At 35.8% G+C, this 12,568-nt stretch overlaps 1 protein-coding gene across 1 annotated transcript in view; it reads left to right on the plus strand.

Moving 5' to 3' along the window:
• The first annotated feature begins 362 nt into the window (after positions 1–362).
• MYBPC1 (myosin binding protein C, slow type) overlaps positions 363–12,568 on the plus strand; it is a 75,494-nt gene continuing 63,288 nt past the window's right edge. The window contains exons 1-4 of the mRNA XM_023527449.1: positions 363–450; positions 3,467–3,508; positions 10,758–10,796; positions 11,316–11,351. Of these exons, the coding sequence (XP_023383217.1) occupies positions 363–450; positions 3,467–3,508; positions 10,758–10,796; positions 11,316–11,351 (205 nt within the window). The remainder of the gene's footprint in view (positions 451–3,466; positions 3,509–10,757; positions 10,797–11,315; positions 11,352–12,568) is intronic.

Raw genomic sequence — 12,568 nt, forward strand, 5'->3', positions numbered from 1 at the left:
TTCCCAGCTCTGGGCATCTGTGGGGACTCAGCAGGGGAAATTCTATGCCCTTTGGTCACGGGGTATGCCGTTAGCTCCTTAGACATAGGATATTTTTTAACAGAAGTTTCTTTCACAGGCTTTACTGCCATTCTTCTCTATAATTCTAGATATCCAAAGCCAAGTACAAAACCTTAAAACCAAAGCTCTGAAAATGCAGGACGAGTGTAGGTGGAAATCTACTGCCGGCAGAGGCACTTCCGGAAACGATTGTGAGAGAGGTTGATTTTGTTTTCCAGTGAACAGTGGTTCGTCTTGTGAAAGTAAATGTTGCAATGTCAGGGGACCTTGGTTTCATGAACATTCAGAAAGTTAGTCTCATGATGTCGGGGACACTGTGGTGTCCTTGTTCTCTGAGGAAAGCGAGGTCTCATTTATCGAGCACCAATCCCACCTTAGGCTCTACCAGAGGTGAGCGACTAAGGCGCTAAGGGACATGCTTGCCACTCACCGTGTCTCACTTCATCCACACAGCAACCTCATGCATATAAGATAAGTGTCACTGTGTTCATTTTTCCAGAGAACAGAAAGAGGCTCAGTGCCATTAAATGCCCTGCCCAAGGGGATAAGTAAGTGGCAAGGACACCTGGATTCTCATTTTACCTGTGCTCTGCCCATCACTACGCTATGCCACCTCTTGGAAATCTATATAATACCATTTAAAGCCTCACCTCACACCATACACCGGAAGGCAGTGTCTTGGGCCTCTTGATGCCACAGGTTGATGCTTTTCCTGCTTCATCCATCTTATAGGTATAGGTAAAGTGGCTGCCTGGAGTAAAGTGACTGCAGCCTGGGGCTGTGGAAAGTAGCTTTTCTCTGTGATATGTGAGCCTAACACTTCCATTACTCTTTTTATTTCTAGAAAATGAAGTGCCGGCCCCAGCCCCAGCCCCAGCCCCAGCCCCACCCCCAGAAGGTAAGTAAAACCACCACTTCACATGTTTGGGCTGTGAACACAAGACGTCTATTCCAGCATGATTTGGCCTTCAATGAAGCTGTGAGCTTTAATCTTACTCTTGCGGAGAAGTTGAATGACCACAGTTGTGATAGGTTTATTATAATAATAAAAATAATACGTTATGTTCATATAATGCTCTCATGTTTAGTATTGTTTGGATGACACACCATATACTTATAAAACCCTTGGGGTTATGCCAAGGTTGTAGTTATGCACATGTTTTAGTGCTGAGCCTCCACGGGGCTGAAGGATTCGCAGTGCTTTTTTGCATGCAGCTAAGGGCAAACAAAACCCACATCTTTCTTGTGAGCATGGGGAGCGGGTCCCACCTCAGCCCTGGAAGATCAGCAGCCCCTTCTCAACTTGCACTATGCTACCATCGAGCACCTCCAAAAATTCCTCGGAGAGTTTCCACAAATGTTCGGTGGCCTCTAAGGCTCAAGATCAGAACTAACTTCTCCAGTTCTTTAATACCTTGTTGTTCACCAGGTGGAAACAGCAACAACAACAACAACAAAAAAACAGAAAACAAAGAATATCAGTTCAGTGAACTCCTTCACAGGTAGGGGCAGTGCCCAGCAACACAACAGGCGAAGTCTGCTTTTATAACTACATAGCTCTAAGGAGAAAACAAAAAACAAAAAAACAAACAGGATTGAAAGAATGGCGAGCCCAAATGGAAAGTTAAACTCCCAAGCTGGATCTCCAGAATCATTTGTCTGCCCAGCCAAGTAACCCCCAAGCTGGAGAAAACCAAAATTTTGTGCATTTTTTTATGAAGATACCAAACTACCCTCTCTCAACGTTCTTCCTCCTTGAACGAGATGAGAAATTGACATTCATTCAGGAATTATCCATAGGGTATTTACCATGAGCACAACTCTGCTCTAACCCTTGAGAAGGATACAGAGCTATCTACCCGATATTTATTGATAACAAGGCACGAACGTACTGTACCAGATGTAGAGGGGAACTCTAAGTAGAAAACATTTCCCTTTATTCGATTTGCTTACGGCCAAGTAGAAAATAAAATACAGAGCAAAGAACAACCACTATGATGAAACATAGGCAAAACTATAAGAATCTCACAAGGCAGTATGTGATTTAATGCATGTTACTTGAATTGACAATGTGGTGTGAAGGCAAGTGATGGGAGGCCGCTGTAGACCGGTCCAGCCCAGTGGAAACCAGGAATTGAATAAGGCCTCGGTTGCTGGTGGCCTTTTTGCATGGAAATTTATAAGGGGATCATGAAGCTCTCCCACCTCGGAGATCATTTTCAGGAAGGCAATTTGAGAAATCTAACTGCTCACAAGAGCCCCTTTGTCCAGCTAAGAATACTGGATCACACACTCAAAACCCTTAAGTAATATAGAAGAGTATCACTATGTGTCAAAATGAATAGAACAGGCTCAGTGCCATATGAGTTTTAAACAGGGGCAAATTCAAGTTTAGTTTTCTTTTAACCAGTATAAATGTGTGACATTCTTCTTAGGAACTTCTTTGATATGTTTCCTTCTTGCATTTACAGATTTATTTTTGCCATGTGTACACTGAAAACCTTCAGGCCATTACAGACATAACCTTTCCCTTCTGTACTTTAGATCAGTAGTCGTCACTGGGCCACTGTAGAATTTCCTGTATTATGCCATATTCCATATTCATTGCACACTACTGACTTCTTGTTGCTCAAAGTCTCCACCCAGATTCTTTATTAATTAACTAAGATTCAGATCTCTATCCAATCAGAAAAAGAGAGAATTCATGCTTGAAACAATTATTTTCTTATATATACCAAAAGTCAGGCATCATTTACAGGTATCTAAATTAACATGATTCTGAACAGAGACAAATGCAAACTAGATGGTCTCAACTGATAAAATCTGATTTTACTGCTCTCATATTGCATTTATTGCCACTCAGCTCAACCCAAAATATTTTGAAATGTGAAACTATTGTACAATTACAAATTTTATACACTGGTTCCTTACTATAATATTATTTAGAAGTCCAAAGTATTAGAACCATTACATGGGTCAAATTTCCTTAAAAAGTCAGTTCCTTTGTTGGGGTGTACAAGAAATGACCCATATTTTATAAGTATCGTGTGCTCACCAATTGTGCCACTGGAGCACGACTCACATATTATACTCATTCCACACCAGCATATTATAACATGCACTTGCATGTTATAACAGCAGCTAAGTGTATTTGAACAAAATCTGTATTATGTTATTTCTATGTATACTTTCTTCAAACGTGATCAAATTAATTGCTGTTATTAAGTTTAATGTGACTCTACATTGTAATTCCCAAATTCATCATTCATGTACAGCATAATAAATGTGAGCATCATTTATGATCTGTCTGTTGTCATTTATTTCTCTCCCCACCCCATTGCTCATCACACAGTAGAATGCTTTCTTTAAGACATTTTTTAAAAATGTGCTTGTACTTTCCACACAGAACCAAATGAAAAGAAGGAAGCTGGAACTGCACCACCAAAAGGTGAGTGGAGGGTGAAAGAATGAGACTGTTCAATAAAATTAGAAGCGGAAAGAGGTCAGTAATGATTACCATGGCAGCTCCGTGGAATTTCTCTTTATCTTTCGTCTGTGCGGTTAAGTGTCCCTCCTTTGTATCTTATCTGCTCAACTCAGTCAGTATAATGACAAATGGAGCTTTATTACACACATTTCTAAAGGAAAAACAACAATGATAAAAATATAGCAAACACTTGTTGAAATGCCAGTAAATTAATTGGTATTGTCTAAGTTCAAATGTGTATGTGAAAGAAAAGAGGTGTCTGGTCTTTTTAAGATTATACGAATTTGGAAAATTATCTGGATTGCCCAGATTTTTCTTTAATTGAATGTTTTCATGTTATTGTGTGAACTGTTCCAGGTTTCACTAGTAATTCTGAAGGCTAGCATCTCATTTTCTAACACTATGTATTTTGTAGAGTTATATAATGATTTATGTAGATGGACAAGACAACCTTGAGGAAACATCATGTTGCTCCTTGTTGATTTGTAAACTCATTTATTCCTGCAATATAATTCTGTTTTTACTTTATATAGTGATAGCTCAGTTTTTTAAAAAATGGATAATCTTTATCAGATAGATCTGTGAAATACTAATTCTTTCGTCTCCCCTTGGTGGAAGTATTTGTAATTTTTGATCATCTGTCTTAAACTAAGGATCATTAGTCTTCAACAGAAGAAAGTTTTCACAGAGGCAGATTTGACGATTCTGCTTTATATTTTTGTATTATCATTTATAAGTTCATTTTTTAATTTGTGTAATTAATAACATAGTTTAAGTTTTAGAATAACCAGTTATTTCCTGACTACAATAAAATTTTTTTCTTTTTTTCCGGACACCACTCAAAAATATGTTAAGTATCTCTCTGTTCTTACTATGTCGTGTTTCATTACCTAATTCCTATGATATTATTGTCTCCTATACATTAGTAAAATACTTTTTTTCTTTCTTGCAGTCCATTGGACCACTTTCCTTCAGCTAACTTGAATTTACACTTTCATAAAGGAATACATTTAGTACGCTCACTTTGTCCTTGACCTTGAGTGGCTCCCATGGATAGTGACCTGAATTCTAATACTGGCCACTTGAGCCACAGTCTGAAGGTTATTTGTTTATGGAATGCAGACAGTGCAAACTCCTAGAACTCCTTTCATAAGATGGTTCAAGGATGTTTGGGCATCCTGGCTAAAGTTATTGTAACATTATTCTCTACAAGGCTGATGGCATACACCTCTGTTTCCAAATTTGGAAAGGAGTTTGGGCCAGGCTGTAAGGCTCAACCAACAAAGCAAATGATGTAATCTCAGAAGGCAAACTGTCAAAGTTTAAACAAAGCCTATGCCTGACCCTTAATCTGAAAAGTCATCATATTATATTTGTGTGCTTAAATGAGAAAATATCTTTCTGTATATTAAAATCAACCGACCAACCAATCAATAAAAATCTTTTTCTGTAAGCAGAATACAGTTGGATGAAAAAGCAAAGTCAGCTGACTAGAGAGGGCATCCTGAAATTAGTGGCATTTTTTTCTGATATTTGCAAAAGTTAAGCAAAGCCATGGCCACATGCAGTCACATGCCCAACTGCATAAACTGCAATGTATATATTTGCTCTACATGCCCAGGAAGGAAATCAATTTAGGATAGAAAGCGACATCCCTTAAAAAAGACAGTAGATAAAGAGAAGTTATTTCTAAATACACAAACCTTTCGGCTATTACCCACTTTCATTAAGGACAGAAAATTTTCAAAAAAAAATATTTAAGCAAAAAGTAGACACAATAAACATTGGTGCATGCGTGCCTCGGTTGAGAAAGAAGACCTGCGTGAACGTAAACAAGATCAACAAGTGCAACAGACCTTTCTCCAGCATTGTCTAGAACGTCTTTCCTCGTCCTTTACCCTCCCCCTACCCTCAGTCCATCTAATTGTTTTTTAACCTTTCAGCTCAACTTTCACTCCTTTATACAGCTTGCCCTTGACTTTCATCTCTCCTTCCTTTTCCTGATTTCTCTTGGACCTATTGTCTCTGTTGTTCAATCACTCTTTTCTCCACTTAATCAGATATTAATGGTTCACTCCTTTCTCTAACAGGCTGTAAGCTTTTTGACGGTCAAGCACATTGTCTTAACATTTCTTTGGGTTCCTCATCAACTTTTTCCCAGTGTCTGGAAAGGAGTTGCACAAGGCAATTTCCTAATAAATACCTGTAGGATGAATGAACAATTGAATTTCTGAGCTGGCTTAGCTGCCGATCATACAGAAACTGGCAATCTAGATGCATTTGTATTTTTGTTTGCTGGGGATCCCACGATCACCCCACGCCTACTCTTAGAGGTTCAGAATGAGACATCGATGCTGTGCATTGAGTGCTCTTCCTCAGAACAGACCAACTCACTTAAAGCAATTGAAAATGGTCACGCCTGGATATTAGTATAGTTTCATACTTTAATTAGTCCCTTATCTAATTGGTTGAAGTATATTAGTTAATAACTCCAAGAATGTCACTGTTGGGAACATTATTCATAGTCGCTCAACCTTAATATCGTTCCCAGATTGCCTGAATCATTCTGCAACAGCCTGGAAATGTTCTGTAGCCACAGAATGTTGTTTGGTTCTGACATCAGTCTTACAAGTGGTGCCTGTGAGTAGATTTGCCAACTTTTCAGATTTACTAAGAGTCTCTGTCTGGGAAACAGCTGATTTCCCAGGAAGGGGCTTTACTATTGGTTTGTTTATTTGCCTCTGGACTTGTCCATCCAGCTATCCTGTTCCTTAATACTGCCCACTTTGTCCTGGAATTGAAACAATAGAGATGGCAATAAAAGATGTGTTTAACCAAACAGCAATACCAGAATTTAGAAGTGCAAATCCCTTTTGAATCATTCAGGGAGGTAACGTTCTTATGAAAATAATGCTACTGTGGCTTAGAATTCTTCCAGAATAATGACAGTTGGCGAGTCAATAAAATGCAGATATAGATTATTTTTTATATCCTCAGCGGGGCCAAAGATCTGTCTTTTATTCTAAAGTTCATTTATTCAGAGAGTATTCAGAGGCAGCTATGTGCCAGGTCAGGGTCTGACGCTGGGTCCTGGAGCCAACGTTAGGGAGCTTTAGAGAGGAGAAAGGCCATCAAGGACAGTGGATTTCAGCTTTGGAAGCAGACAATTGTCACGGAGGGCCATGAGTAGAGAATAATGTGGGTGCTCAAGTGGGATCATACTTTTTTGGTCCACCACCATTGTGTGAACAGAGAGTAATGAGACTGAGTCTCTTCTGTGGCTCAACAATTGGCCCTGCGGGAAGTGTCAAAACTGGTCATGTGGATGGTTGCAAATGTGCCAGCAGCATTAAAATCAGAGACTACATTAAAGATCAGTACTCATTTCAATGCCCGTGTTCTAATGTATATTTTTTAATTTTTATTTTTTGCATCTTATTAATTTATAGTCTATATTTTTTTTGGTGAGCCCAATTGGGATAGCTACTGCCTCTTTTTATTTTTCTTCCAGAAGAACAACTGCTTTTGGTAATCGTGGCAAGAGAAGTAAAAACCATTTTTTTCCAGGCATTAACATTAGCACATAAACTGTCGTAAATGAAACTTGTGCATATTAAAGATCTCACATAACTGGAGATAAAGCATCATTCCTTTGACATGAGTTTGGTTAGCAGAGGAGGAAGTGAATCCACAGAAGTTCCAGCAAATTTCTCCTAAATATGATCTTTTTTTTTAATTAAAAGAATAATTTAAAACTTTGTTTTCTTTATTTAGGTTCCTTTGCATCTGCAATAACATGATCTTGGTACTTCTTATTAGCATGCTAAAATATTTTTGTGCAATTTTACCTTTAAGTATCAGACAACTGTCTACTAAAACATTTCTGGCTTTATGTATGTATTCTAATTACATATTTTTTCATAATGAACTTTGTTAAAAATTAATATCATCATGCTTTTCAATTTTAAAACAAAACCATTATAAGATGCAACATTGATTTAGTTGATTTGGGAGAAAAATTTACTAAATAAACATATTTATTATAAGATGAAGGCTGATTTCAAAATTTCAAAAAGTGAAGGCATGCATTGTCTCATTAAGGAAATATGATAAATTAATCAAACGCTTCAAAACACGAATTAATGTTAGCTCTGATGTTATTGGCTTCTATATGGGGTGGGGGTTGCTGTTACTGTTGTCATTTTTGGTCACGTATGCCAATAATTGCTACAAGTGATTATCCTGCTTGAGGAATTCATAAATTTGTCAAAATCAAAATATCTAACTGAGAATTGTTTACAATCATATATATTTTAATTTTTATTCTAAAATTATTCTAAAATCTCAATGATAGTCTCTAGTTTGTTTTACTTAAAAATTTAATTTAAAAAGGCAACTTAAATCAATCATAGGTAGAAGTTATTTCATGTTTGAGAGTGTGGAAAATTATAAGAATGTACACATTCTACTATCTCTAAATTTGAATTTCAGATTTCATGTGTACCCCCTAAAATCTCCAGCTTGTAATATGAGGCTAATTTCTTTTTCTACTTTCTAGGCATTCTTCCCTGGGAACATCAGTTGTTAAAAGAATTATTTTTACAGTTTTACAAATGCTATTTTCCCATGACAAATAAAATCCTGCTTTGGTAAATTTCCCTTCTATGTAGCTAGGGGACATAACTCTGCTGCTCTGGGTCCGTGTCTTCATGTATGCTGTATTCTAAAGAGCCAAAAACAGATGTGTTTGTTTTCATTGTCATTGTAGCCACTTTTAAATAGATGAAAAGAAAATATGACTTACATATTGTATTTTTTATTTTGTTTTCTTTGAAAATATTCTTTGCATGATGCCATGCCTTTCATACATGTGTTGTTGAATTAGGCACAACTCAAAAGACTTGGATATTCAATTTCCCTTCTAGCAGTAGAACCTGTTTTTCCATGGTAAAGAAAAACAATGAAAACTTTCATTTTCATCCAATTTAACCAAATACAGCCAGGCAACTTTTCAAGAATTCCAGGTCAGGATCCCAACAGCTTAACTTCATTTCCTAATCTTAAGGGATGCCAGGATCAAAGCTACTTTTATAAAAAGGGAAAAAGTGAACTTGTCAATTATATTTTCTAGCACTTTAACAAATTTAAAAATGTATGTAAAAGAAATCAAATATTGTCAATTAAGAAGTAATTGCTGTTTGGAAGTATCATTGGATTATCTAAATCGTTCCATGACACTTTAAAGCACTATTTTAATATGTGGTGCCTCAATAGTCTAAAATAATTGTGCATGTTCCCCAAAATAGTCTTACCATTTAGTGGACACTAAAACTACTCACTCATAAAATTTTTGCTTTAAAAAATAGATTATCTTTTCATTTTAGTTTTATGAAAGCGTGTGAATTCTTTTTCCTCAATCACTTAGCATTCTAAACAATTAACTCAAGGATTCAGGAGGCCCTGAGCCTAAAACAAGCAAATAAACAACCGCGAAATCTATGTAAAATGTTCATTTGACTCAAAACGGTTCTATTTTCTGGTTAGGATTTGGTCGAGTTTTAAAACTTTATTTTCAAGAATTTTTACGGCACTTTAAATCAAGATTCTCCACATAGTTCAGTAAATAAAAGTCTTCAAATTGGTTTAAAAAATAAAATACTAACACTGAATTAAATTTATGACAAATAATATTTTTAAAGTGCAAGGTATTTTCTTTTTTGTTATGTAAAATTTTAATTATCTAACAGTCTTCTGAAATGCAGAATTCTGCTAATAGCTCAGATATACCTATACTCCCTCAAACACATGATTCTGTGAAATGTTAATCAATATTCTAGGAGAAAGGGATTCAAAACGAACTAAATTTGGGAAATGCTATCTGCTGTATCATTTCTGTTGCCAAGCCCCAGTGCCAGTGCATATTGGCACAGCGAAGGCTTGGCGATGTCCCACAGTAAATGCCTACATGAAACACAACAAAATACAAGCATTTAGCCTTATTTAGCCTAACATTTTCCAAGCTTCTTTGACCAGAGAAATCTTCCTCTGAAGAATCTTAACTCTCATAGTATCTAGTCAATCACCTTTCGGATTCTGAAGATATCACGTTAGGTTTTCTATGTATTACTTTATTATTTTCTTAAAAAGTAATAAAACCTATCCCTGGTTGATAGTCTTAAAAAAGGAATTTCAGCCTAGTAAATAATAATTATGATAAATATTCTAATAGATTATACAAAAATGTGTTATTTTACTTTTTCTTTTCACAAAATTTTAAAGCACTTTTTAATTAACAGTTATGTGCATGTGTTTGCTGTATCCTATTTTATATAGTCATATAAATCTATATTTTGACATCCACAATTATTCTAGTATTTTAAGTACAAAGGTTATTATTATTTATACTAACACTAGTCCTCATGTTTTGGGGGGAGAGAGGCAGAGGTTCAGATAACACCAAATGCCTATTTAAGCATCTAAAATGTAAAGATACTTTAAAATTCAGACATTTTAGAAAAAGGGACTATTCAATGCCTTACACATGCACACTCGAGGACATACTTTAAATTTTACAAATGTACATGGCCAACATCATATACAGCATTGGCCAACATCAATATAATCTTGGAGAAATGCTTATAAAGTTTCTAAAATAATCATTGGAGAACTTAGTAAATATGACAAATTGATTTATGTTAGTTAATGTTGACTTTTGTTTATTAAATTAGAAGGGAAATTAATCACAAGTTTTTTGGGGTTAGGAGTAACAAGTTCACAAACAGTACATATATACTTTTCCATCTGTGTCCAAATGATTGTGGTATATGAATTATATCTGTAGCTGACTTTAGTTATAAAATAAGAACTCATAAAAACTACCTCTGTTGTTGATTTCATCAAGGTCATATTTTTTTTTAGCATCTTTTTTCCTAACCTACAAGTACAAAAAACATTTGCATAGAGTTTCAATTTTTAATTTAATTTAATTTTCATTTGAATTACCCTACTTGCTCACCTTTTAATTTGTTTTTTCTCTTTTGCCTGAAATACTCAAATTTAATCTTTCAGGTACCAAGCCTTCTAAGGCTTATTCATCCATTGAAAGTGTTTTGTGTAGTTTCTGCTCTTCTTTTTCAGATTTCTCTTTTCTCAGGATACTTGGGACAAAGTCCTTTTCTCCTTGACTTTGTATTCCTATTTCTTGTTTCAGACGAAGAGGAAGCCTCTCCACCTAATGCCTTGCCTCCAGGTTAGAATGATTCTGACCCCTTCTTTATTTATTATCGATTGGCATAAAGGAAAAGAAAAAGAGGAGCACTTTGCTAAGACAATGCTCAGAGCAGGGGCATCAGGTTTTGCTAGTGCGGGTGCAAAGAGGGAAAATGTTGGCTCTAATGTCAAGTTTTTGTTTTACGTGAGAAAATTTTAAAAAACAAGATTCCTTTGTGAAATAAGTAAGATTCATGAATCTTGGATATAAACTTCAGGAGCAACAACATGTTTGTCTTCCATTTGCAACTATGTACCCTTGACTCCTGTTCTTTAGCTATTAAGATTCTTTTATTTTATTATTGGTATTTAAATAAAACACGTATTTTTAGAGATATTTTCATAGTCGAAGCTCTACTAATTTTCCATCCAAGCCAACTTCTAGTTTTTTTTCTCCCCGTCATCAGAAGAGGGTTTGGGGGAGCCAAGAATGTTGAAGTCAGCAGTCCATTTTCACCCCGCTTCCCCTTGCAGCATCCAAATCACATTTTCATTTCAGGTTTGGGTAGTCGGGCCCTGGAAAGAAAAGATTCAGGTGAGCATGCGCCTGGAGGAAGGCGTCCCGACCCCATCCTAATACAATCACTAATGACCTCATTTTTTGAAGCTGTATTAAATCTAATTTTTGCTTTATTCAGTTTGTAGTTCAAATAGCAATCTTTCATTACATTTCCTCTTACAAGAAAACTAATGTATCGAGAAACAATTTTGCATGATAAGCACACACAAATTCAAGAATCTAGCTATATATATACAGATTTGTTGATTTTACTATAGTTATTATTTTAACATTTGAGAAATACACAGAGATTAAGAAACTTTTGAAAATCTCCATTTTGAGGTTCACCGAAGATGATGATTCATATTGTTATAGAACTTCATATACAGTTGATAAAACACCTACAATGCATCCTGTCAGCTGTGCTATAATACTGTGAGGTCATTCATTCACTCAACAAATTTGAGGGCCTACTATGATCCTCGAGTGAGCCTCTTAAGGGCCAGGCACTTTTGCAGGCATTTGTAGTTACAGAAATGAACAAAAAAGTAAAAAGTCTTACCCTCATGTTCCAAGTATAAATGACCACTATTCACTATTATTATTAATATCACAGACACACACAACATAGAATTTTAACATCAACTTGATTATTTAAAAAATTGTGTAATCATGTAACTACATTGTATAATTCATTGTAAAAATGATGGTCTCCTGTGGACAGAAGTACTACGCATGATTGATACATGACAACTAAAATAACTAAATCTGTATTTCCTTCTTTTCAAGAAACATTAACAGGTAGAGTTGGCAACCCATGCATTTTTTTTTTTTCAGTTATTAAGCAGCTGAAACTGAACTTCTCTGAATTCAGCTGTTGGAGACAGAGGGGATATCTACCTTCAGTTCTCTCTCCTAGCCTCCACAATGGAGCTGACTGACGATTAATCCAAGCTAAGCACATGGAGTGCAAACTAGAAAATGTAAAATAAACTTTATTTTCAGGTTCTCTCTCTTCATGGGAAAGCCTCAAAGAGTTTTTTTTCTTTTTTTTTCTCTTCTTCTACTCCCCTTTTAGGACACTCCTAAGTATTCTGGAAACTCATAGCTGTAGGTCATGACCTGTTATTTAATTGTCAAACTATGGCTACATCTACATAACACTAATAGAATGTCTAATTATGCAATAGCAAGGAATTTACAAATACCAGGCCAAGCTTTGTTGTCTGACTCTTCCCTGTTGACCTGCAAAC

The sequence above is a fragment of the Pteropus vampyrus genome, unplaced genomic scaffold, assembly GCF_000151845.1.
Source record: "Pteropus vampyrus isolate Shadow unplaced genomic scaffold, Pvam_2.0 Scaffold16, whole genome shotgun sequence".
In the NCBI taxonomy this organism is placed as follows: Eukaryota; Metazoa; Chordata; class Mammalia; order Chiroptera; family Pteropodidae; genus Pteropus; species Pteropus vampyrus.